The sequence below is a fragment of the Xenopus laevis genome, chromosome 7S, assembly GCF_017654675.1.
Source record: "Xenopus laevis strain J_2021 chromosome 7S, Xenopus_laevis_v10.1, whole genome shotgun sequence".
Lineage (NCBI taxonomy): Eukaryota > Metazoa > Chordata > Amphibia > Anura > Pipidae > Xenopus > Xenopus laevis.
In genome coordinates, this window is record NC_054384.1 from 44,548,353 (window position 1) to 44,574,931 (window position 26,579).

The 26,579-nt window shown below is 38.6% G+C and overlaps 1 protein-coding gene across 2 annotated transcripts in view; it reads right to left on the minus strand.

The window, feature by feature from the left end:
* The window catches only part of LOC108703376 (dual specificity protein phosphatase 13), an 81,131-nt gene that overhangs the window by 13,632 nt on the left and 40,920 nt on the right, over positions 1-26,579 (minus strand). Inside the window, exons 3-4 of one of the 2 annotated variants that reach the window (XM_041571166.1) lie at positions 21,473-21,693; positions 7,665-7,808 (exon numbers count right to left, since the gene is read on the minus strand). In XM_041571166.1, the coding sequence (XP_041427100.1) occupies positions 7,801-7,808; positions 21,473-21,693 (229 nt within the window). In that variant the 3' untranslated portion in view covers positions 7,665-7,800. Of the gene's footprint in view, positions 1-7,664; positions 7,809-21,472; positions 21,694-26,579 lie in introns of those variants that run through there. The other variant, XM_018239442.2, reaches the window with a different exon arrangement.

Here is a 26,579-nt window from a genome sequence, read left to right on the forward strand (position 1 = left end):
TCTCTCTGTTTCCTCTACTAATGCTCATTAAGGCCAGATGTCTACAATTTGGTAATTATAGGCCTATATATACAAGTTCCCTTCTGCCCTTCTGCTCCATTTGCTGGATCATTGATATTAGTTGCTGATCTTGCCCCCACGCTTGTTTTGTTCCTGCTCCAGTCTAGGTTCCCTCTCTGCCCGGTTACAGAGCACATAGGCTCCAACCTGCTAACCACACACCAGTGGTAGTTCCTGACAGAATGATCTAGCCAATGACCAAGGAGCCTGCTGGTAACTGCTGTGATGTTCAAGATAGTGTGGAACTACAACTCTCTGACAAATGGTTTACTTCAGTCAAGGGATATGAAGGGGAAAAAGACACTTTTCTTTTTAAAACTTTTTATTAGACAGCAAAACAGTATATATTTTCCACATAACAAAGATTTTTATGCATTCTTACATGTAGAAAGTGTATATCCTACTACGCAGAGGGGATTATCATCATAACATTCAAATGTCATGAGAGTGAAGGAAAAACACTGGTTTCAAACACTCCACATAATTACACATCGGAAAACAACATGTATCAGTAATAAAGACTATGTATTTAAGAAAATGAAATAAAAAGAAAAACTGAACAGTAAACTCAATCAACCGTGTCCGTGGTTATTATACTAATGTCAGCTAGCTCGCAATTCAGGAGGTGAAGCTACCATAAATTCCATCATATAGGTTTCAATTCAGCACAAATCAACAAGCGAAACAGATATTGAGTGATACAGGGGAATCGTAAAATTGTAAAGCCTGCACTAGATAAAAAATTAGCGTAGCCTGGCGTACTGCAGCCAGGGAGTCCAGACCTTAGTAAAGTTAGTATAGGTATCGGTAGTTATACTCAATAATCTTTCATTTACCATGATCCAGTTCATTTTCATACGAAACATAACCAAAGGAATAGAACTTTTCTTCCAAGAGGCGGCAATAGTTTGTTTCGCCGCTATAAAAATAAACTGTATCAATTTGCGATGATATTTGTCTGAAATTGGAATAGCAGTATTGAGCAAGGCTAACAAAGGATCTTTTCGGAGTCTAATTCCCAAAATCGAATCAATTAGTGTGAATATTCTGGACCAAAATCTGAACGCCTGTCTGCACTGCCACCAAACATGTAACATAGTACCACCCATTCCACAATGACGGAAACAGAGCGGACTAACAGTGGGATAGTATTTATGTAGCTTGGCAGGAACCAAGTACCATCTAGAGATCACCTTGTATAAAGTTTCCTGCGCCAGTGTATTTATGGAGGATTTGGCCGTATGCACCCACGTTTGTTGCCAGAAAGTGTCATCCATTACATTACCCAGTTCCCGTTCCCATTGGGTAGTATATTTCGGAGGAGAGGTAAATGATGAATTTAGAATATCCTTGTACAGCATAGATATTATACCCCCACTACAAGGGAATTTGATACACATTTGTTCCCAAGCTGAAGAGGATAGGATATCAGTACACCCTTTAGTCACTTCATTAAGAAAATGTTGGATCTGTATATATCGGAAGCATTCCCCTCTAGGAGGATTATACTGTTCAACTATAGTGGACCATTTCTTGAGGCCTTGCAAGCCAAAAAACTGAGTGACAAAGAGCATGGTATGGGAATGCCACCAGTGAAAGTCACTACCCTGTAGACCTGGTGGAAAGACAGGGTTACCAATAATAGGCATAGTTGGACAATGTGGCGATTTCAAAGGGGCTGTCAGTATAACCCGATCCCATACGGCCAGCGCCATTTTCAATATTGGGGCGGAAGTAATGGGCCTCTCACATTTAGAAATCCATGGTAACGCTGCAGGACTAATCGGGTTGAGCAGTGCCACTTCTATTTGTGCCCACAATGGTAGGTCTATAGAAGTGAATTAACGGCGCAATTTGTGCTGCTTGATAATAGAAAAAAACGTTGGGAACACTCAGGCCACCCCTATTCCTGGGTAGAAATAAAGTTTTTTGGGCCAAATGTGGTTTTTTCCCAGCCCAAATAAAATTCGTAAACTTTCGTTGTATTTTATGTAGATGGGACCGTGCAAGTTCAATTGGCAAAACTCTAAAAAAATATAAAATTTTTGGCAAAAGAACCATCTTTATTGCATTTATTCTGCCGAACCACGATATACGTAATTTAGACCAGGCTACTAGAGACTTATCAATATCTATCCAGAGAGGAGGGTAATTAGCCTGATATAAACCTTCGAGGGTCGGAGTTATTTTTACCCCTAAGTAAGTTATCTGTCTGTCTGTCCACTGCAAATCAAAATTAAGCTTAAGCAATTTAACCTGTGATGGGGAAATATTCAAGGGGAGGGCTTCAGATTTAGTCGAGTTAATCACCAGTCCAGATATTCGCCCAAAATGATGGAGGGTATTAAACAAATGTGGGAGAGATGCAAGTGGCTTCGTCAGAGTCATCAATAAGTCATCAGCAAATAGCATTTGTTTATGAGTTTGGTGAGCTATTGTCGTACCAGCAATTCGTGGGTCCTGTCTAATCAATACTGCTAGGGGCTCAATCGCTAGGATAAATAAGAGTGGGGAGAGGGGGCACCCCTGTCTCGTCCCCCTGTAGAGTGTAATCTTATCAGAAGCAAAGGGACCCCATTTAAGGAAGGCTTGTGGAGCGTTATATAGAGCCTGAATCGAAGAAATAAATTTATCCCCAAAGTTCCATTTGCGCAAGATATAATATAAATATTCCCGGGAAACTGAATCAAACGCCTTTTGGATATCCAGCGCTAATAGCACTGCTGAGGTGCGGGAGGAGTTAAGGATGTATAACAATTGCAACAGGCGTCTAATATTATCGCCTCCGTCTCTATTAGGGACAAATCCTACTTGATCAGGATGAATTAGGGATGCTAAGAATGAGTTCAGGCGCGTAGCCAATATTTTCCCCAGAATTTTGACATCATTGTTCAATATGGAAATGGGTCGATAATTGCCACAATCCAGCGGATTTTTATTGGGTTTAGGAATCAAAGCGATCTGTGCCAATATAGAGTCAGAGTGTAGTTTATCTCCTTGCATTAAGCTATTAAACAAATTCGTAAGATGTGGAGCCAAGATCGGGGCAAACTTCTTATAGTACAAAATTGAAAAGCCGTCTGGTCCAGGGGTTTTAGAAGTGGGGAGTAATTTAATCGCCAATAAAGTAGAATGATCTGACCATGCAATTGGTACAATTTTAGCAGATGCTATATTTGGCAATAAGGTTTGTGGGACAAAGATATGGTCTATACGAGAATACGTTTTGTGTGGGGGAAAAAGACACTTTTAATGTTTTTCTACTTATATGTAAAAGGTTTGCTACTATTGCTTTTTTCAATCAAGCACCCTATTCTATGAAGACTCGACTTATTATCTTGTTTCTCCTTGGGGGTAAAGCTCAAGAGTGGGCAGAAGCATACATTGATGAAGAGGCTCACTTTTTAGAGGACCCCTGTTCTTTTCTTTCTTTTTTTAAAAACAGACTTCACAGGAGACTTATGGCCAGTTTATTCTGATATTTTTTCCACTGAAACAGTTCAAGGTTCTCCTAAGCATTTTCAACTTACCCCTCCTGTTATTCAGCATTTGTTAGGCTTCAAGAATTGAGTATCTCCAGCCTGCTGTTAAATACTGTAATGACGGTGATGAAAAGGAAGACTATTGGGAGGATATTTCTGATGACAGTGATGAAAGTTTTATTTATACAAAAAGGAACATCTCAGGAGGAGGCCTTACACGTTTCGTGCCTTCTGGGCACTTAATCATAGGCTACTCTTTACAACCAGTGATATTTAAATAAAAACACACCAATCGGAGAAGTGATCTGGATAAAACAGTGAATGTAGCATTAGTGACTGGCTTATCCAGAAGAAATAAATACAAGTACAAAATAGAAAATTACAAGTAAAAATGGGTAAAATTACATATTTACAGAACAGACATATGTATTTATACCATGAGAAAATACTTTTTGTAGTAAAAATGTTGTTTTATATGAGTAATATAAAATACAGTGTTGTAACTAAGGTGACATTTTCAAATCACATTATTTGAAAATAAAAAATGTGTATTAATATCTAGGGTTGCTCAGAAATATTTTAAAGTATATTATTAGAGACTGGAGACAGTTTTTATACTTTTTATGGACAGATTTTCTCAAATACAGAAGACCATTTTAAACAAAACAGGATACATTATATTCTAAATTCATTCCTGTAGGTTGTCTTGTTTCCAAATAAAAAATCCATTTTGATTCCTGTTTTAGAAGTCTATCTATGAAATTACCGCCTCTAATGTGTGGTGAAATTTGTTCTATCCCAAAAACTGAGAAATAACTCAGAGACTTATTTACACAGCTAGCATAATGTCGGGCCACAGTAGTGGTACTATTCTCATTTTTTTATATTCAGAATATGCTCCCTTATTCTTTCCTTAAGGGTTCGACTGGTTTGGCCTACATATTGTTGAAAACACTTTTTACAGGTAATCAAGTACACCACATTTTTTGAGTTACAGTTAATATATTGCCTTATATTGCATGTTTTTTGGAAACTGACTCAAGACTTAGATTGGAGAAATTCTTGTACAGGAAACAGGTATTTGCTGTTTGCTCAAAAAAATGTTTCTTAAGTAACAATTGTCATACAAAGCAATTAATGTCCACAACAGTATTTAATAGATCAAAGTCATTAGTTGGGGAAAAAGATAGTCCTTTACAAAGTAGACTTAACTCCTCTTGTGTGAAAGTTCTATTGTTGAGGTTTAGTATCGTCTCATTCTCCTTTCCCTCAGGATATATCCTCCTCTCCTTGGGTCCTCGTCGTCCTCTCCTGACTTGCTTGAGAAGGGTTCCCCTCTGTTTTGCCATTTCTTTTTCCCATTTTTTTAATTATAGGGGGTATCATCATTGACCTTTCCTCTTCTACAACTGAATTCACACAAAACAACACTAATGTAGACACTCTGTCCTGCATCTTCACTTATAGTATGCAGTTTCATCAAATCAAAAAGATTGTAATTAAAAATTTTGCTATTTTGCATACAGACCCTGTGTTCGACAAAATTTTAGGTCCCTCTTCTTGAAGACGATCAAGAACCATTGGTAACACTCTTTCTCCAAGTCTTGTAGAAGATAAAAAAATCTACACCAAGCACCTGGCTGAACAAAGTGGGTATGTTTAAATGTAGGGCTTCCAGGTGCATTACATGTAGCTATGTTAACAAGACGACTACTTTTTCCTCATCGGTTTGCAAAAAAACATACAACATAAGGCAATATATTAACTCAAAAAATGTGTTGTACTTGATTACCTTTAAAAAGTGTTTGCAACAATATGTAGGCCAAACCAGTATTTTCTCATGGTATAAATACATATGTCTGTTCTGTAAATATGTAATTTTACCCATTTTTACTTGTAGTTTTCTATTTTGTACATGTATTTATATCTTCTGGATAAGCCAGTCACTAATGCTACATTCACTCTGATTGGTTAACCAGATCACTTCTCTGATTGGTGTGTTTTTATTTAAATATCACTGGTTGTACAGAATATTCCTAGCCTATGATTAAGTGCCCAGAAGGCATGAAACGCATAAGGTCTCCCCCTGAGCTGTTCCTTTTTGTACAAATAAACTTTTTTTACTTGCATCTATTTTTGGAGTGAAGTCCGGTTTCTGTCAAGCCTGTTCCAGCTTCTGTGCCAGCAGTTCAGCCTGTTCCAGCTTCTGTGCCAGCAGTCCAGCCTGTTCCAGCTTCTGTGACAGCAGTCCAGCCTGTTCATGCTTCTGCGCCAGCAGTCCAGCCTGTAACAGCTGCTGTGCCAGCAGTCCAGCCTGTTCCAGCTTCTGTGCCCGCGTTCCAGATTGTTCCAGCTTCTGTATCCACAGTCCAGTCTCCGGCTCTGGTACCCGGTATTCCAGTCTCTGACTCCGGTACCAGCAGTCCAGTCTCTGACTCTGGTACCAGCAGTCCAGTCTCCTGCCTCAGTGCCAGCTTCTCAGCCAGTCTTGGCTCCTGTGCCAGCTTCCTAACCAGTCTTGGCTCCAGTGCTAGCTTCCCAGCCACTCCTGGCTCCCGTGCCAGCTCCCCAAAAGCTGCCTGTTCCAGTGCCGGCTCCCCGAAATCTGCCTTCAACTCCAGAAGGGCTTCCACAGCAGTATCTGCTACCCAAAGCTCTGGTGAGGCCTTCCCTGCAGCATCCACTTTCCACAGCTCCAGAGCCTGTTCCTCAACAGCCTTCACTGCCCACAGCTGTAGAGGGGCTTCCACGGCAGTCTCCACTGCCCACAGCTCCAGAGGGGCCTTTGCTGCAGCATCTGCTGCCTAAAGCTCCAGAGGAAACTTCACTGCAGCATCCACTGCTCACAGCTCCAGAGTCGGTTCCCCAGCAGCCTCAGCTGCCCACAGCTCCAGCTAGGCTCCCCCAGCAACTGGCTCCTCAGTGTACCACAGCCTATGGACCCAAGGACAAATCTACCTCTAGACCTGCCTTCTCTGCTGTGAGATCTGATTCTGGTGAGTCTGGTGCTCCAGATTCTACCTGTCTCGTTGCTATCTATGGTGGTCATCCTGTTGTCCTGGGCAATCGACCTGTAATGGGTGCCTATGCTGGTTCTCCACCTGTAATGGGTGCCTTTGCTGGTCCGCCACCTGTAGTGGGTGGATTGGGTGGCTCTCTTGCTTTGGCCACTACCTTCTGGTGATTAGGCTCCAGTTCCAGCCATTGATCCAGTTGATCAGCTCTGTTTCTTGACCCTGTTGGCTCTTCAGCTCCTGATCCTGGCATCTCTCCTGTCCTGGCCCCTGTCCTCCTGATGCTACCTATTTTCCTGTCCTGGCTTGTGACCCCGCTGAGGTTCCTGTCCTGGCTTCTGACCCCCCTGAGGTTCCTACCTTGGCTCCTAACTGTGACAATATTCCTGTTCTGGCTCTCTACCCCTCCAATCTGGCTCCTGACCCTGGTGGCTCCTCCGATATGGTTTCTGACCCTGGCAGCTCCGCAACCTCTGTCCTTGGCAACTTCTTAGTCTTGTCTCCCAATGATCCTGTCAACATCTCCACCCTGGCTCTTAATCCCGGCGACTTTCTCCTTGTTAAAAATACTTTATTTGACTTGAGGGGGGGGGGTAATGTCAAGACTTTTGGGGATTCAATCCCTGGTCTGTGTGATAATCGGACAGTGCACTCTCCTGCTGAGCCACTTGAGGCATTCAGAGTTCACACTTCGAAGCTGTCCATATAGAGCATTGCTCTCTCTGTTTCTTCAGTCTCCACCCTCATCATTAAGGCCAGATGTCTATAATTTGGTAATTATAAGCCAATATATACAAGTTCCCTTCTGTCTCCCTTTGCTGGATCATTGATATTTGTTGTTGATCTTGCCCCCATGCTTGTTTTGCTCCTGCTCCTGCTCCTGCTCCAGCCTAGGTTCCCACTCTTATGCTATAGAAGACTTGAAGCACAGCACCGGTTTATGTTTAAGAATAAAAAGCCTTTAATAAGCACATTTGGCAACGATCAGGGCACAGTGACGTTTCAGGCCCTGTGGCCTTTTCTCAAACTTACCAGCTGCTATAAAGTTATTTCCTTTTATACACAGATGGCAATACCTCATCTACTGGCCTTATCTTTACTTATAACTTTGTTACAATGCTTCTCACTAGTAAAAACAAAAAATGTTACAATCTTACAGATAATGCATTCATGCACAATGTCACAGAATATCTTGTTATCTTACATCCTGTTTTAAATCCTTTCCTTAATCCCTTCAAGAGCAGTTACATATCTGCAAGACATAAATATTTAAAAACACATTAAAACAGTTACGAAAAATTGCCTGAAGATCGTATTTTCTATTTAACCCATAGGGTACAAGGCTATCGAGTTTCCTCATCCATTGAGCCTCCTTTTTTAATAATATTTTTATGCGATCACCCCCTCTACGTTTTTTGAAACATGATCCACGATTTGGTATTTGAGTTGCTGTACCCCATGGCACATTTCTACAAAATGTGCCGCCACTGCTTGCTCCGTTTTTTTAGTTCTTATTGCTGATTTGTCTTCCCTGATTCACTCTCTTACAGTGCGGCTTGTCTGACCTACATAAAGTAGTCTGCAGGACACTTAATTACATATACAGCGTAAGAAGTGGCACAAGTGTAGTATCCCTGTATTTTAATTGGGGTTCCTTTTCGCGGATGGTGTATTACACTGTCTTTCTGGCAGTTTGAGCAACAATTGCACCCCAGACAGGGAAAAATGCCATGTTTTACTGGGTACAGCACACTCTGAGTTTCTTTTACAATTCCCAAATCCGATTCTACTAGCATGGATCCTATAGTTTTATTAAGTTTATACGACATTACTGGAGGTTGTTGGAAACAACCAACCCCTGGAATACCGTCTCTCAAAACTCCCCAATGCTTTCTTATAATGTCAGCAATCTGATGACTCAGGATATTATATCTCGAGACAAAGGGAATACGATCCATCTGTTTGTTATTCCGACCTTGTATCATACTTTCCCTTTCAGTTTTGTCAATTGCCCTCAGTGAAATTTCCTATCAGTGAAAATGGCTTAAATACATGTAATAGCGGGATTAAACAGCAACAGTTACGTACATACATCTTCATATAATGAGCGACTTCCTTTTAAACACTGAAGTTATAGTAATTAATCCACAAAAGTTAAAATTTACCCATATGTACATTTAAAAGATTCATTCCCAAATGTATCATAGTAGTAAAAATAAAAACAATATGTAACCCTATTATCTCTGTAGCAACATTGTAGCATTCTTATTTAATTTAATTTAATTAATTTAGGTTTAGGGGAGGTTATATAGTTAATATTTTGATCGGGAATTGCGATATATGTATTTGCACTGATTTGCACAGGCAATTTGATATGTAATATCATTATATTATAGGGTAACACGGAGTATATGAATTTGATGATTATCACTCGAGATAAGTTGTTTTCCATGGTATTGAAATAATTGTCTAGGTAAACACTGGGTTAATTATGGGATATGAACGATGGCCAATCGATTGGCCATTGCGTTAAGAGGATAAACAGCAGTAGCGTAACTAGAGGGGGACTGGCCCTGGTGCGTGACGCGCAGCCGGGCCCCGTCCCCCTCTGTACGGCACGCATTTTCAATGGTGCACAGGCTGCCGGGGGGAGCCATGAGGGGGTGCGGGCCCTGCTCCCCCGGTAGTTCCGCCACTGATAAACAGGTGCATCCAATAGGTGAGGGAGAATAGCAGGCTGGTCCCAGGTGCACACTATAATTATGTAATAGGAGAGGTGATTACCTGGTGGTAAGAAAGATACTAAGTTAATACATTTGGAAGTTCAAAGGAGTATAGTGTATATATGGTAATGGAAGTTTAGCTGGGTAATAATGATCCTCTGGGTAATAATGATCCTCTAAACCAGTGATCCCCAACCAGTAGCTCGTGAGCAACTTGTTGCTCTCCAACCCCTTGGATGTTGCTCCCAGTGGCCTCAAAGTAGGTGCTTGTTTTTGAATTCCAGGCATGGAGGCAAGTTTTGGTTGTTTAAAAAGCAGGTGCACTACCAAACAGAGCCTCAATGTAGGTTGACAATCCACATAGAGGCTAACAAATGGCCAATCACAGCACTTATTTGGCACCCCAAGAACATTTTTCATGCTTGTGTTGCTCCCCAACTCCTTTTTCTTCTGAATGTTGCTCATGGGTTCAAAAGGTTGGGGACCCCTGCTCTAAACCCTAGGAGGAATATTGAATTTTATGACCATGAGATGTATGCCCATGGGCCAATTTTTAGACCTTTTCTCAATTTTTCACACACATGTAACACAGGCAACGGAGTTTTGTTTATAACAAGTGCTTTTTAAATAAGAATGCTACAATGTTGCTACAGAGATAATAGTGTTACATATTGTTTTTATTTTTACTACTATGATACATTTGGGAATTAATCTGTTAAATGTGCATATGGGTAAAGTTTAACTTTTGTGGATTAATTACTATAACTTCAGTGTTTAAAAGGGAGTCGCTCATTATATGACGATGTATGTACATAACTGTTGCTGTTTTTCTCGCCATTACATGTATTTAAGCCATTTTCACTGAAAGTCTGGTACTTTGAGAAAGGCCAAAAACATTGATCCATAGTTCCTAAATAAATGTATTATTTGATATTTCTAAGACCTGTGAGTGCTGACCTTTTTTTGTTATATCCTTTATTATATCCTTATAAACGGTGAGTAGTGATGTCATCAGTTATAAACGGTGAGTAGTGATGTCATTTCTGTCACATGACTCACTAAAATTTGTGTATTATATTAAATAAAGTACCCCCAGTTGTAAAATATGAGGATATTAGAAGTTACCTCGGAGTTCCATGACCTGTATAAATACACTCGGCCTTCGGCCTCGTGTTTTTATATGGTCATGAAACTCCTCGGTAACTAATAATATCCTTATATTTTACAAGAGGGGGTACTTTATTCACTATATATATATATATATATATATATATATATATATATATATATATATATATATATATATATATATATATATATATATATATAAAAGGGAAAGTTGTGCTCACCACTAGTTTTTAAAATCATTAGGCGGGGGTGCAATGAGGGTGTGACCACAAAATACATATAGACAAATACAAGATTCCTCTGCACTCAACCCATTATCAATATATTTAAGACAGAGACATTTTGTGCATACTGCTACTGAAAAATGCCTTACCCTTTAAACAAAACAGGGATTGTTTGTCCATATATTGCAATATATTTAAGCCGGCCAACTACGTCAAAGTCATCCCATATCTGGCCAGTCCTATGCTCAATTTTCATTTGATTCATTAAGAATTCTATGGTTTCATTATACATTTTATAAAAGGGACGAATACGTTTTACCTGCAACTTACTAGCTGCTTTCAAAGTAAAACTCCCAAACTTGGCTGCCCTTTTATTAGACACCAGTGGGATCACCTGACTATAGTTGGAGGGGGTGGGAGCTACAACATGGAGCTGGTCACTGCTCCTGTAGAACTATAACAAACAAGGGAAAGTTGTGCTCACCACTAGTTTTTAAAATCATTAGGCGGGGGTGCAATGAGGGTGTGACCACAAAATACATATAGACAAATACAAGATTCCTCTGCACTCAACCCATTATCAATATATTTAAGACAGAGACATTTTGTGCATACTGCTACTGAAAAATGCCTTACCCTTTAAACAAAACAGGGATTGTTTGTCCATATATTGCAATATATTAAAGCTGGCCAACTACGTCAAAGTCATCCCATATCTGGCCAGTCCTATGCTCAATTTTCATTTGATTCATTAAGAATTCTATGGTTTCATTATACATTTTATAAAAGGGACGAATACGTTTTACCTGCAACTTACTAGCTGCTCTCAAAGTAAAACTCCCAAACTTGGCTGCCCTTTTATTAGACACCAGTGGGATCACCTGACTATAGTTGGAGGGGGTGGGAGCTACAACATGGAGCTGGTCACTGCTCCTGTAGAACTATAACAAACAAGGGAAAGTTGTGCTCACCACTAGTTTTTAAAATCATTAGGCGGGGGTGCAATGAGGGTGTGACCACAAAATACATATAGACAAATACAAGATTCCTCTGCACTCAACCCATTATCAATATATTTAAGACAGAGACATTTTGTGCATACTGCTACTGAAAAATGCCTTACCCTTTAAACAAAACAGGGATTGTTTGTCCATATATTGCAATATATTTAAGCTGGCCAACTACGTCAAAGTCATCCCATACCTGGCCAGTCCTATGCTCAATTTTCATTTGATTCATTAAGAATTCTATGGTTTCATTATACATTTTATAAAAGGGACGAATACGTTTTACCTGCAACTTACTAGCTGCTTTCAAAGTAAAACTCCCAAACTTGGCTGCCCTTTTATTAGACACCAGTGGGATCACCTGACTATAGTTGGAGGGGGTGGGAGCTACAACATGGAGCTGGTCACTGCTCCTGTAGAACTATAACAAACAAGGGAAAGTTGTGCTCACCACTAGTTCTTAAAATCATTAGGCGGGGGTGCAATGAGGGTGTGACCACAAAATACATATAGACAAATACAAGATTCCTCTGCACTCAACCCATTATCAATATATTTAAGACAGAGACATTTTGTGCATACTGCTACTGAAAAATGCCTTACCCTTTAAACAAAACAGGGATTGTTTGTCCATATATTGCAATATATTTAAGCTGGCCAACTACGTCAAAGTCATCCCATAAATATATTGCAATATATGGCCAAACAATCCCTGTTTTGTTTAAAGGGTAAGGCATTTTTCAGTAGAAGTATGCACAAAATGTCTCTGTCTTAAATATATTGATAATGGGTTGAGTGCAGAGGAATCTTGTATTTGTCTATATGTATTTTGTGGTCACACCCTCATTGCACCCCCGCCTAATGATTTTAAAAACTAGTGGTGAGCACAACTTTCCCTTGTTTGTTATAGTTCTACAGGAGCAGTGACCAGCTCCATGTTGTAGCTCCCACCCCCACCAACTATAGTCAGGTGATCCCACTGGTGTCTAATAAAAGGGCAGCCAAGTTTGGGAGTTTTACTTTGAAAGCAGCTAGTAAGTTGCAGGTAAAACGTATTCGTCCCTTTTATAAAATATATAATGAAACCATAGAATTCTTAATGAATCAAATGAAAATTGAGCATAGGACTGGCCAGGTATGGGATGACTTTGACGTAGTTGGCCAGCTTAAATATATTGCAATATATGGACAAACAATCCCTGTTTTGTTTAAAGGGTAAGGCATTTTTCAGTAGCAGTATGCACAAAATGTCTCTGTCTTAAATATATTGATAATGGGTTGAGTGCAGAGGAATCTTGTATTTGTCTATATGTATTTTGTGGTCACACCCTCATTGCACCCCCGCCTAATGATTTTAAAAACTAGTGGTGAGCACAACTTTCCCTTGTTTGTTATAGTTCTACAGGAGCAGTGACCAGCTCCATGTTGTAGCTCCCACCCTCTCCAACTATAGTCAGGTGATCCCACTGGTGTCTAATAAAAGGGCAGCCAAGTTTGGGAGTTTTACTTTGAAAGCAGCTAGTAAGTTGCAGGTAAAACGTATTCGTCCCTTTTATAAAATATATAATGAAACCATAGAATTCTTAATGAATCAAATGAAAATTGAGCATAGGACTGGCCAGATATGGGATGACTTTGACGTAGTTGGCCAGCTTAAATATATTGCAATATATGGACAAACAATCCCTGTTTTGTTTAAAGGGTAAGGCATTTTTCAGTAGCAGTATGCACAAAATGTCTCTGTCTTAAATATATTGATAATGGGTTGAGTGCAGAGGAATCTTGTATTTGTCTATATATATATATATATATATATATATATATATATATATATATATATATATATATATATATATATATATATATAGTAGACAAGAAAAAAGGCAGCACTCGTTGTATCAAAAAGTGAAAAAAGTGTATTTAAGTTAAAAGTTCATTACATGACCTGTTAGTGGCAGAACATCTCTCCGCCTGCAACGTTTCGGGCCTGCAGCGTGCCCTTTCTCAAGCATCCTGTTATGCTTGAGAAAGGGCACGCTGCAGGCCCGAAACGTCGCAGGCGAAGAGATGTTCTGCCACTAACAGGTCATGTAATTAACTTTTAACTTAAATACACTTTTTTCACTTTTTGATACGAGTGCTGCCTTTTTTCTTGTCTACTCTGTATTTGTATGGGAAGCCTACGGAAGTCTCCCTAAAGGCGCTGCACCAACCAGACCTGTTAAGCTGAAGATACAGTGAGTGCTGCTAAATACTTGTCTTTTGTATGTATATATGTATATATATATATATATATATATATATATATATATATATATATATATATATATATATATATATATATATATATATATATATATATACACACATACATCCTTTCAGGGCCTCCATCAGAAATCACGGGGTCCTGTACAGCAAAATCTTCTGGGAACTCTGGTCCCCGCCCACCCCAGCCCGACCCCCAAGTCCACACAGACATCACTGTTAAAAACAGTAGCCCCCCCTCACAAGTTGTAAAAAGCCATTGGTTTAAAAAAAAATGGCGGCCAGGGTCCCACATAAAAGTTTTTTTTTAAAAAACAATGGTGATCAGAGCCCCCCTATAAAGGGGGCTTCAGATCTTTGGCTCGTTCAGGACTTTGGCTCGTTCAGGACTTCGGCGCTGTTAAGGGGGAGGCAGCTAATTCAAAATGTGCAGCACAGCCGGGCTGCCCTTTAGGCTTGGGCCTGGTGCAACTGCAGTATAGGCAGTTTTGCCTGGTCACCCACTTGCTAACATTCAGGATAATAGCAACATTACTATTAACACACAAAGGCACTATCAGTTCAGGCAACTGAATCCTTCAGCAGAGGTGTCAGGCACAGTAGCTGCTATCTGGTTAGCTCCCCATTGTTCTGTTGATAGGTTGTTAATGGGCTGATGGGGGAGGGAGTGGGGTGATACCACTCCAACTTTCAGTGTAGCAGTAAAGAGTGACTGAAGTTTATCAGAGCACAATTCACATGGCTGGGGACACTTGGGTAATTGACACCATGTCTAGCCCCATGCCAAATGTAAAAATGTGTTTAAAAATTCCATGCAGAATTATTTTGGAGCAGCACTCATTTTTGCTTTTTTGAAAATAAAAACGTTTTCCTGTGACAGTATCAGTTTAACAAACAATGGTTACAGAGTGAAAACTAGGGCACTACTTGCAAAAGCTTACAAACCTTACATGCTTTATGCCTTATATGGGCATATGTTTAAATCCAAGTACAGTGGCACAATAGGTATACTTGAAATAATAATAATAATTATAAGAAAGTCTTGTTTTCACCTAAACATGACCTAGAGTATAAATAGTAGAATTCTTACTGTTGAGTAACAAAAGACAAGACAAATAGGTGTTTTAAAAAACAAACTGTCAGCCCCAGTTTAGATGCTAATTCATTACACTGGCATACAACTTACTGTACATCTAATGGAGATAACATATTTAACCGCTCTTTGTGGCAGATTTCCATAGAGTTAATGTACCTCCTTCAGCTTAGATGCTGGAAGGACTGTTGCTCATATGTAATAAAATATAATTTGCTAGTATCTTTGGGATGTTGGAATTAACTAAAACATGAGGAATATAAATACACCAGCCTCAGGTATATATAATGCCAAAGCCAAAAAGTTCTAGTTGCCAAATAGTGCTTTCTTCACACATTTTTTAATTCAGTGCTCTTTATCAGATGTGGGGACAGATTTATCAAGGGTCGAATTTCGAAGTGTTAAATACTTCGAAATTCGACCATCGAATTGAAATACTTCGACTTCGAATATCGAAGTCGAAGTATTTTTCACCGAATTTGGACATCTTGCGATCGAAGTAAAATCGTTCGATCGAACCATTAAATAGTTTGAATCCAATGATTTGAACGATTTTAGCGTACGATCAAACGATTTTACTTCGTCGTTTAAAACTTAGAAAATGGTTGTAGAAGGTCCCCATAGGCTAACATAGCACTTCGGCAGGTTTAATTTGGCGAAGTATTGAAGTCGAAGTTTTTTTAAAGAGACAGTACTTTGATTATCGAATGGTCGAATATTCAAACTATTTTTACTTCTAATCGAATTCGAAGTAAATTCAAAGTAGTAGTATCCTATTCGATGGTCAGGTATACAAAAAATTACTTTGAATTTCAAAATTTTTTACTTCGAAAATTTTTCTAAAATGCATCAGTTAATAGTGCTGCTCCAGCAGAATTCTGCACTGAAATCCGTTTCTCAAAAGAGTAAACAGATTTTTTTATATTTAATTTTGAATTCTGACATGGGGCTAGACATATTGTCAATTTCCCAGCTGCCCCATGTCATGTGACTTGTGCTCAGATAAACTTCAGTAACTCTTTACTAGGGATGCACCGAATCTACATTTTTAGATTCGGCCGAACCCCCGAATCCTCTGCGAAAGATTCGGCCGAATACCGAACCAAATCCAAACCCTAATTTGCATATGCAAATTAGGGGTGGGAAGGGGAAGACATTTTTTACTTCCTTGTTTTGTGACAAAAAAGTCACGTGATTTACCTCCCCACCCCTAATTTACATATGCAAATTCAGATTCGGTTCGGCCAGGCAGAAGGATTCGGCCGAATCCGAATCCTGCTGAAAAAGGCTGAATCCTGGCCGAATCCCGAACCGAATCCAGGATTCGGTGCATCCCTACTCTTTGCTTCTGAACTGCAAGTTGGAGTGATAACCCCTGTCTTCCCCCTCCCCAGCAGCCTAACAACAGAACAATGGGAAGGTAACCAGATAACAGCTCCCTAACATGAGATAACAGCTCCCTGGTAGATCTAAGAACATCACTCAATAGTAAAATTCAGGTCCCACTGAGACACTTTCAATTACATTGAGCAGGAGAAACAACGGCCTGCCAGAAAGCAGTTCCATCCTAAAGTGCCTGCTATTTTTGAAATCACATGACCAGGCAAATAGCTGGCTGCCTACACACCAATATTACAAATAAAAAAATACACTTGCTGGTTCAGGAATGAAATGTTATATTGTAGAGTAAATTATTTGCAGTGTAAACAGTGTAATTTAAAAATAAAAACTACATCATAAAAATCATGACAGAATCCCTTTAAGAAAACTATTGGGTTTGACTTGTATATGAATGTACCCCTTGTCATATCATAATTTACTGTAGACACAGCCTGTTGAAGGTGGTGGTACTTTACATTATATCCCGTGCATAAAGAACTGTGTATTGCCACTATTCACTAGGCATGATGAAGAGCCTTGTGCACCAAACGAATTGTGTGAAAAGCACTATTTAGCAGCTAGTTCTGCTTTCTTGCTTTCTCTTGGTAATTGTATACTTTTTGGAGAAAATAATTTTTAATGTTGTGGTTGTCTGCACATTATATTGCCCTAAACAAGAGGATATATTATCATAGACTGATTTGGGCTGCATAATCCTTTTATTATTGTACTTTTACATTTGCTGTAACAATAATCTGGAAAGGAACTAATTAGATGATTAAGTTTTCCAGCTATAGAGCTATTAGTAGTGGCTCAGAAACAAAGGGCCTTGTGCACAGGGATTGAATCTTCCCTCATAACACTGTCCTTGGCATTCTATAGAAGAGAATTCTTGCAGAAAGTTGTGTTAGGTCTGCTAGATGTGATAAAAAAATATAAACAAAAAACAATTTTGATGTCAGAAGTCTAATGCAGCTATTTATTTAGAGGGGCCAATATCACTTTAAATTATTACTGTAACAAGATAGAACAAGTCACGGGCAACTTAATAAAATATTTACCTCATTTTTACTATTGATGAATTACAAACTTTCTTTAATGCTACATTTTTCATCTGAGAATCACATTTTACTAAAAGCCAAACGTCAATGTGGTTTTAAAACTCCCACTCATTCCTTTAATGGCCTTAAACTTTCTGTGTTCAGTCCCTCTACAATACTATTAGGGAAAGAAAAAACTACAGAAAGAGGGAGATTAAACAGAAAATTGCAACAAATCAGTGTAGTGCCACCCAATAATAAATACTGACCAGATGTAAATACCACACGTGCTTTATTCAGTGGCATGATAGCTTAGTAATGTGTACTCATACAATTGTCATTAAAAGGTCATACATTCTTTTATGTGTGCCCTGATAAGGGAATATAATTGGGCAGATATGATAAAAGTCATTACTGGTAAAAAATAAAAATTTACAAAATACAATTTTATTGTATACCCTGGTGCAGACCATATTATAATTTTTCGGCTTTCAGATGGGTTAGTATTTTTTTTTTATAAAAGTCACAAAAAGACACCTATCTTTATTTTAAATTTTTATATGCAACCCAATTGTATTTTTATTAGGTATCTAATTGACTAACATATATGCAACATTTTATAAATGTAACTATCCTTCTTGGCCAATTTCAGTGGCATTTGAAGGTTGTATCCTATCTAATTAGTAAGTCTTTTACAATAATCAAATCTGAATAGTATATGTGTATATATATATATATATATATATATATATATATATATATATATATATATATATATACTGTATATATCATTGAGGTAAAACAATATGGATAGCCAAATGGACATGAAGGAGCGGGTATCTATCTGGCTTAATGCTAAGAGATCTTTGAGAAATGTCTCATTAGTAGTAACCAAGTTCTGCTTAGATGGTATTAGGTCCATGTTATAGCTGGTTTCATCGGATCAGAAGAAATTCACTGGCACACAGGTACTGCTAGCAGGGTAAACCCTTGCTGATTTATTAAATGATTTGCAGCATGCAAAGTTTTCGTGGGTAACCCCCTTTATCAAGCATGATAAAGGGGGTTACCCCGAAACGTTGCATGCTGCAAATCATTTAATAAATCAGCAAGGGTTTACCCTGCTAGCAGTACCTGTGTGCCAGTGAATTTCTTCTGATCCTTTGCTACAAGGTGGGATGCCGATTCCTCTATTGCTGTGCACCAGGGATTATCCTAATTGAAGGCCAGGGTGTGCGAGTGCAACTCGATTACTTTCCAATAGCTGGTTTCATCCCCACACCTGATCCTCATGTGTTTTAGAGGATGTGGATCCAAAGGTACCATGTTTCACATATGGTGGCAGTGCCCTAACTTTCAGCTGTATTGGATCAGAATATATAATATAGTACATTCAGTGTTTAACATCTCAATCCCTGAGTCACACTCAATTGCAGTTGTTTATTACTGTTAAAGGAGAAGGAAAGCTCCAAGACAGTTTATTGCCAACAGATTGGCCACATTAGTGCAAGCTAAAACACTATATTTATTCTGCAGAATCCTTTACCATACCTGAGTAAACAGCTGTAGACACTATCTCTGTTTGTTTAGGATAGAAGCTGCCATAAAAGCTTGGTGTGACATCACTTCCAGCCTGAGTCTCTCCCTGCTCACTTACAGCTCTGAGCTCAGATTACAGCAGGGATGGGAGGAGGGAGGGGGAGAGGAGCAAACTGAGCATGCTCAAGCCCTGCCCTGGAGGTTAATGCTGAAAACAGGAAGTCTGATACAGAAGTCCATAAGTACCCAATAGAATGAAATAAATGCTGTGTTTCTTTTGACAGAGGACTCAGAGCAGCATTACTTTGAGGGTTTACTGGTGTATTTTTATAGACCTTTCTGATAAAGCTTACTTAATTTTAGCCTTTCCTTCTCCTTTAAGTATGCAGCTAAAGGACAATTGCTAGGGCATGGAACACAAAACAAATTTCAACTAAATATAAAAAGTGGACTGGATAATTTCCCAGGAGAAAATGTCCTGTATATTGTTAGATACCCATGCATAATTTTTACTAGTATGGACTTGGTTTAGTTAGATATGGCAATGAATATTCTGCCAATCTCCTTTGATCATGACATAGTCATTTCTTATATTAGAATCTAATAAGAGGCAGACCAATAATATAAATTTTTCTGTCCTTCAGTTTTTTTTTATTTGATTGTTGCTTTAATCTGGTCATAAAAGGATGACTGTCCAATTGTTTTGGATGCTTGTGGACCTGATACCAGTACTAGTATTACCTGTTTTCATATTTTGAGGCCAGCGGCGTAACAAGACTGTGCCGGGTCCCCCACCAATTAAATCTTCGGATGGGTCCAGCGCACATGACATCTCTGCTGCCCCACAACCCACCTTCTACCACATGCTTGTGCTGGCATGTGTCCATTTAAAGGAGAAGAGTGCCAAAAAAGAGGGCTTTTAATATAGCGGATAGGGATGTAGCGAACCGCCGATAATGTGTTCGCGAACGCCGTTCGCGAACACCGGCAAAAAAATGCGAACAGTTCGCGAACAGTTCGCGAACTTCGAACATCCGAAAATCGTTCGATTCGAACGATCGGAGGATTTTAATCGTTCGATCGAACGATTTCCGTTCGAATCGAACGAAAATCGTTCGATTTTAGCGATCGAATGATCGAATGGTCGAACGATTTTGACGCGAACGCCTATTGGCGAACGTCGCGCGACGTTCGCGAACTTGCGGCGGACGCGAACAGCCGATGTTTGCGCGAACGAGTTCGCCGCCGAACAGTCCGCGACATCCCTAATAGCGGAGGCCCATCACTGCTTGAGGCCAAATTGACATTTCAATGGATACTTGAAATTTCATTTGTACAATTTCCATATATCTAATTTTCTTTTAGATTAAAGGGATACTTTTTCCAAAACATATCATTTTATAGTGCTGATCCAGCAGAATTCTGCACCGAAATCCAATTCTCAAAAGAGCAAACAGATTTTTTTTATATTCAATTTTGAAATCTGACATGGGGCTAGACATTTTTCAGTTTCCCAGCTGCCCCAGTATTGTGACTTGTGCCTGCACTTTAGGATGGAATTACTTTCTGGCAGGCTTTATTTATCCTACTTAATGTAACTGAATCAGTCTCAGTGGGACTTGGCTTTTACTATTTAGTGCTGTTCTTAGGTCTTCCAGGGAGCTGTTATCTTGTGTTAGGGAGCTGCTATCTCGTTACCTTCCCATTGTTCTGTTATTAGGCTGCTGGGGAAGGGGGGAAGGGAGGGGGTGATATCACTCCAACTTGCAGTACAGCAGTAAAGAGTGATTGAAGTTTATCAGAGCACAAGTCACATGACTGGAGGCAGCTGGGAAATTGACAATATGTCTAGCCCCATGTCAGATTTCAAAATTGAATATAACAAAATCTGTTTGCTCTTTTGAAAAATGGATTTCAATGCAGAATTCTGCTGGAGCAGCACTATTAACTGATGCGTTTTGAAAAAATAATTTTCCCATGACAATATCCCCTTAAATTCTTTAAACACTGAATATTCACATTGTACTTATTTTTTCATTATTGTCTTTTATTGCATTCCCTAGTAATGTTTCAAAAAACACAGGGGCTATATAATGTGTACAATTCATTTTTTTTGTATGTCTGATTTATCAGGAGTGTACTGTTTAATAATTACTGAATAAATCTAGCAAGTATTTAACACATTGAAAGCGTGGCTAAAATATTGCAATTTGTCACAGCTCAAAGCCAGTTCTTCCTAACAAAGGCTATTTAATGATACACAATGGATTGTGCTGTTTCATAGATATTGTTATGGGTAATAAGTAACGTGCACCCATTATTTGAACTAGCACACACTGGTGAGTGCTGACTGCTTGAATTCCTACAAAGTATTTTACACATTAAACCCCAGTCCAGTCCCCAGGAAATTGTGCTAACGTGCAATGCCCCAATATCAACTGCCAATACTGTAAGTATTTGTCTAAACATACAATATAATCAGTAACTTGCTTTTTAGGAATTCTGTAACTGATTTACCTTTGGAAGATTGTAGACCTGCTTTTATAAAGTGTGCTGCTGGATAAAAGTAGGCACTGAGATCAAAATGTTGGTCATCAAATGCTTCTATGCCATAGTAATCAATGTTGAGGTCTCTGTAATATTCTGGTCCAGTGTTGATTTGAAACTTCCCAGAGGCAGCATTCAGAACATGAGTGATGCCCATCTCGCGCAGAGCTGCTTTATCTCTAGCTGTAAACCTGTGCAAAGAATATATTGCACAGATTATAGTTGAACAGATTTTTAAAAACCCTATTTATTTTGATCTAAACAAAGTCACACTTGATTGAAATTGTTGCCTGTTTAACCTCACTGGTTTTTTTCTCCAGTCTGCCTCTCAGTACACTGACTATCTATAGTGCTGTTTAATTACTGGAAATTTTTGAAGTTCAGGTATAGAATCTGTCATCCTGCTTGGGACCTGGAGTTTTCCAGGGATCTTTCTATAATTTGGCTCACCATAACTTAAGTCTACATTAAAACAGTTTTTCTTGCATAGACCAATTTAAAGGAGCTGTTCACCTTCCAAACCCTTTTTTCCAGTTCAGTAGTTTTCAGATTGTTCACCAGAAATAAAGACTTTTTTCGATTGCTTTCCGTTTTTATATTTTTACTGTTTTTCCAAATGTTTAATGTTCCTGTATCTGGTGTTTCAGTTTAGCAGCTCAGTGATCTAGGTACAGATTCTGAACTGTTACAATTTGCTACATTTAGTTGATACATTTTTCAGCAGCATTAGTGGAATGTTAGCACTGTAACAATTCTAACAGTTGCCTTTAAATGAACTCAGGGATTCTGCTCAGCAGGGCCAAAGAAAATAAATTATCCACTAAATGTACCATTTTAGAACAATTTACAGAGTAAGCAAACCCCCCCGACCTGCTTCAGAAACACATAAGAACATAAGAAAGTGAAAAATGAAACTTTATACTAGAAAAACAGTCACAAACAGAAAATAAAGAGTAAATAAAGAGTAATAGAAAAAAAAAGTTTTTATTTATTGTGAACTCAAAACTACTGAACTGAGAAGAATGAAGGTGAACAACCCCTTTAAGGAGAGAGTATGTGGAGTGGTACTGGGTGTTTATCCAGTGGCAAAAATATGCCATCAGAGAAACTGTGGTTCATAGGCCACCAACTAATTTACATTTTTACATTGTTAAGGTTCCAAAATGAACCCCGAGTTTGTATATATATATATATATATATATATATATATATATATATATATATACACACACACACACACACTTGTACAATCTATATACTCATATATCCTCATTGTAAATAACCACCTACACTGCTGCCAATGAAAGTTCTGTTCCCCTAGTCTAAAGGGGTGGTCTCTGGTGCATTGGTCCTATTTATGGGAAAAATACCCTTTGCTATCTATTTATAATACCCTCTAATGTACTTGTAAAGAGTAAGGACATCCTCTCGCAGGAGTTTTTTTTCCAGAAAAACAACCCCGACCATAATAGTCTACCCTCATATTATTAAATATTATATTTATAATATTAAATTTTCCATCCCACTAATCAGTTGAGTTGCACATCTCTACATTCTCTCTAGTTCATTGTTATTTTTCTTAAAGGAAAACTATACCCCCCAAACAATGTAGGTCTCTATTAAAAGATACTGAGTAAAACAGCTCATGTGTAAAACCCTGCTTCATGTAAATGAACCATTATCATAATAATATACTTTTTAAGTAGTATGTGCCATTGGGTAATCATAAATAGAAAATTTCCATTTTAAAAAATAAGGGCCGCCCCCTGAGATCGTAAGATTCACTGTGCACACATAGAAACCACATGTAAGGTCACATGAGCCAATTAACAGACAGAGTTCTGCCTTTTGCTTCCTCACTTCTTCCTGTTCCAGTTAGTGTTGTAGTATTTCTGGTCAGGTGATCTCTGAGGCAGCACAGATAGAGTCACAAAATGGTGGTTCAAGGCAAGAGATGTAAAAGGGCAATATTTATGTAAATATATATTCCAGTTTGGTAAGATTCTTTAATATGTCATTCAATTTGATATAAACTATCTGTTGCTGAAGTATTCATTTTGGGGGTATAGTTTTCCTTTAAAGGAAAACTATACCCCCTGAACAATGAAGGTCTCTATAAAATATATTGCATAAAACAGTTCATATGTAAAACCTGGCTTCATGAAAACAAACCATTTTCATAATATACTTTTTTGGTAGTATGTGCCATTGGGTAATCATAAATAGAAAATTGCAATTTTAAAAAATAAGGGTCGTCCCCTGGGATCCTAGGATTCACGGTGCACACAAACAAACAATACATGCTAGGTCATACGAGCCAAATAACAGAGAGATTTCTGTCTTTTGCTTCTACACTTCTTACTTTTACTGTTAGAGCTGGAGTATTTCTGGTCAGGTGATCTCTGAGGCAGCACAGAGACAAACAATACATGCTAGGTCATACGAGCCAAATAACAGAGAGATTTCTGTCTTTTGCTTCTACACTTCTTACTTTTACTGTTAGAGCTGGAGTATTTCTGGTCAGGTGATCTCTGAGGCAGCACAGAGACCATCACGAAATGGTGGTTCAAGGCAAGAGATGTTTATTTATTTACTTAAATATATATACACCAATTTGGTAACATTTGGTAACATTCTGTCCCAGCTAACTTGAATGCCTTAAAAGCATGTTTTTCTTACCAACCTCAACACCAACACATCTATCAAATCAAAAAGATTTTGCTTTGCTATGTCTTACCTTGCTTACAAGGGGAATATACTGACATGTATATTTATTAAGCAGTATTATAAGAATTACATTTCCTTCTGTGTCTCACCATGTAAAAAGCCTTTCCCAGTTAATGTATTGCAGTGGTGCCCTTATATTGACAAATTCCCTTACGTCCCATACAGCAGCACAATAAGATTTATTTTGTCTCTCCTGCTATGTAGGACAAGTGAAAAAAAACAAATATTAAAGGGTTAACCTCCAACCCCTCCCTTAAATAGGTGCTCCCAACCACACCCCTCAGTGTTTTTTTTTGTCCTACCTGGTGTAGGATTCTAATATTTCTTTATTTGTTTTTCTTTAGGTAATCCAGAGAGGAACCATGGATGTGCCTGGTCCCTAGGGGATCTGAAGACCACAGGGTGACTAGCCGAGGGTTTTAGTTCACCCGGAGGTGCACGATAGCCTCTTAGGTTTTGGATTGTTCGTGTAGCCGAGGGCTGCCCTAAATAAAGATGGAGGCCACAATCATATGCGGTGTGCGGAAATTCGCAGGCGAAGGATGACGTCTGGACGCCAGAAAGGGTAAAAGACGTCTTTATGAATAATTATGAATAATTATGCGCCCATTTATTTTACAAAAATAAATGCATTTGGTTTGCTTGGCGACTAGCGTTCACTGCCTAGGTCACAGCCTCCCTGGTTAGGTTGTAAGGTATGGGGGATTCTGCTGGGACCAGCAAGAAGTTTGGTGATATATAACTGATATATGTTTCTTCCTCTATTTCAGATGTCTGATACCCATGATCCTCCACCATCCAAAAAGCTTAAGAAATCTAAGCATCAACAATGCAAGGCATGTGATGTACCTTTACCTGATGGCTATGAAAAAAGGTTTTGTAAAGACTGTATGTCTTTTTTGGCCCACAAAGAATCTACAAAAGCAGAATCTTCTGAGTGGATTAAGAAGTTTATGAAATCTACAGTCAAACACCACTATCTCTTCAGACTTAACTACCCAGAGTAATCCAATATCTCTTGAAGATTCAGAGCTTGTAAAGACTGTGGGGTCCGTTTACTAAAGTGCGTTAAAAATATTCGCACAATATATAGACAGAATTTTCGCCAAATATGTTATCGCCAGTTTACTAACCTGCGGTAAATATAAATTTGCGAATTTTCTTGCGCAAGAATAATTGTTCGCCAGTTATCGCATTTGCTGAAAATAACGCTACGTACACATTAACGCATGGTTTACTAAACAGCGAAATGTGCTAAAGACAAAATTAACGCCAGAATATTCGCAAACTTTTACCGCCACCTATGAAGTGGCGTAAAAGTATTTTTTCCGCCAGAAAATTCTCAAGGGGCAGGAAATATCCCATAATAATGTTTTTTTTTTACCCATCATTCTTTGCTGACAGGAGACAGATCTGTAGCTATTGCTGACAGGATGTTTTGGCTTCTGCTTCTATCTGGTGCAACAGCAGCAGTTTCAGCTCAGAGTCGTATTATTGGCAGCGGCATCACAGTCCAAGGATTCGTCAGCCTCTACACTTTTTTGGTTTCATTGTGATTGGCTACATTAAACTGTGCATTTCTATGAAGCAAAGAGATTGACTGGTATCATTTCCTATGATTCTATTGGCAGAAGGGTTTATATGATGCATACATGTTTGATTGGTGTCACGCTGGTGATGTTGTTGGATGGTATAATCATCAGTCAATAAAGTTTATGAGTTTTGAAGATGCATTTCTGGCCATAAATGTCACAGTAAAAATTGCCATAATAACCGCCATAAAACAAGACTATTTTATAGCATAAATATTCACAAAAACGTAATTTTTCGCCAGAAAATTCGCAACTCGCTAAAATTACCACTAACGTAAGCTAGTTCCTTAACGTAGTTACCGCAAGTGATCGCAATGACTTCTGAGCGCATCGCTGTTTAGTAAACTTAGTCGCTGCGAATATTCTGGCGTAAAAATATTCTCAGCGATAACATGCGGAAACTTAAAGTCAGATTTACCGCACTTTAGTAAACGGACCCCTGTATGTCTTTTTTGGCTCAGAAAGAATCTACAAAAACAGAATCTTCTGAGTGGATTAAGAAGTTTATGAAATCTACAGTCAAACACCACTATGTCTTCAGACTTAACTACCCAGAGTAATCCAATATCTCTGGAAGATTCAGAGCTTGACTCTTCTTCAGATGAGGAAGAAGCTTTAGCATTTTTTTTTGTTCATGATTCTTCCACATTGATTAAAGGGATACTGTCATCGGAAAACATGTCTTTTTTCAAATGCAGATTTCTGCACTGAAATCAATTTTTCAAAAGAGCAAACAGATTTTTTTTATATTCAATTTT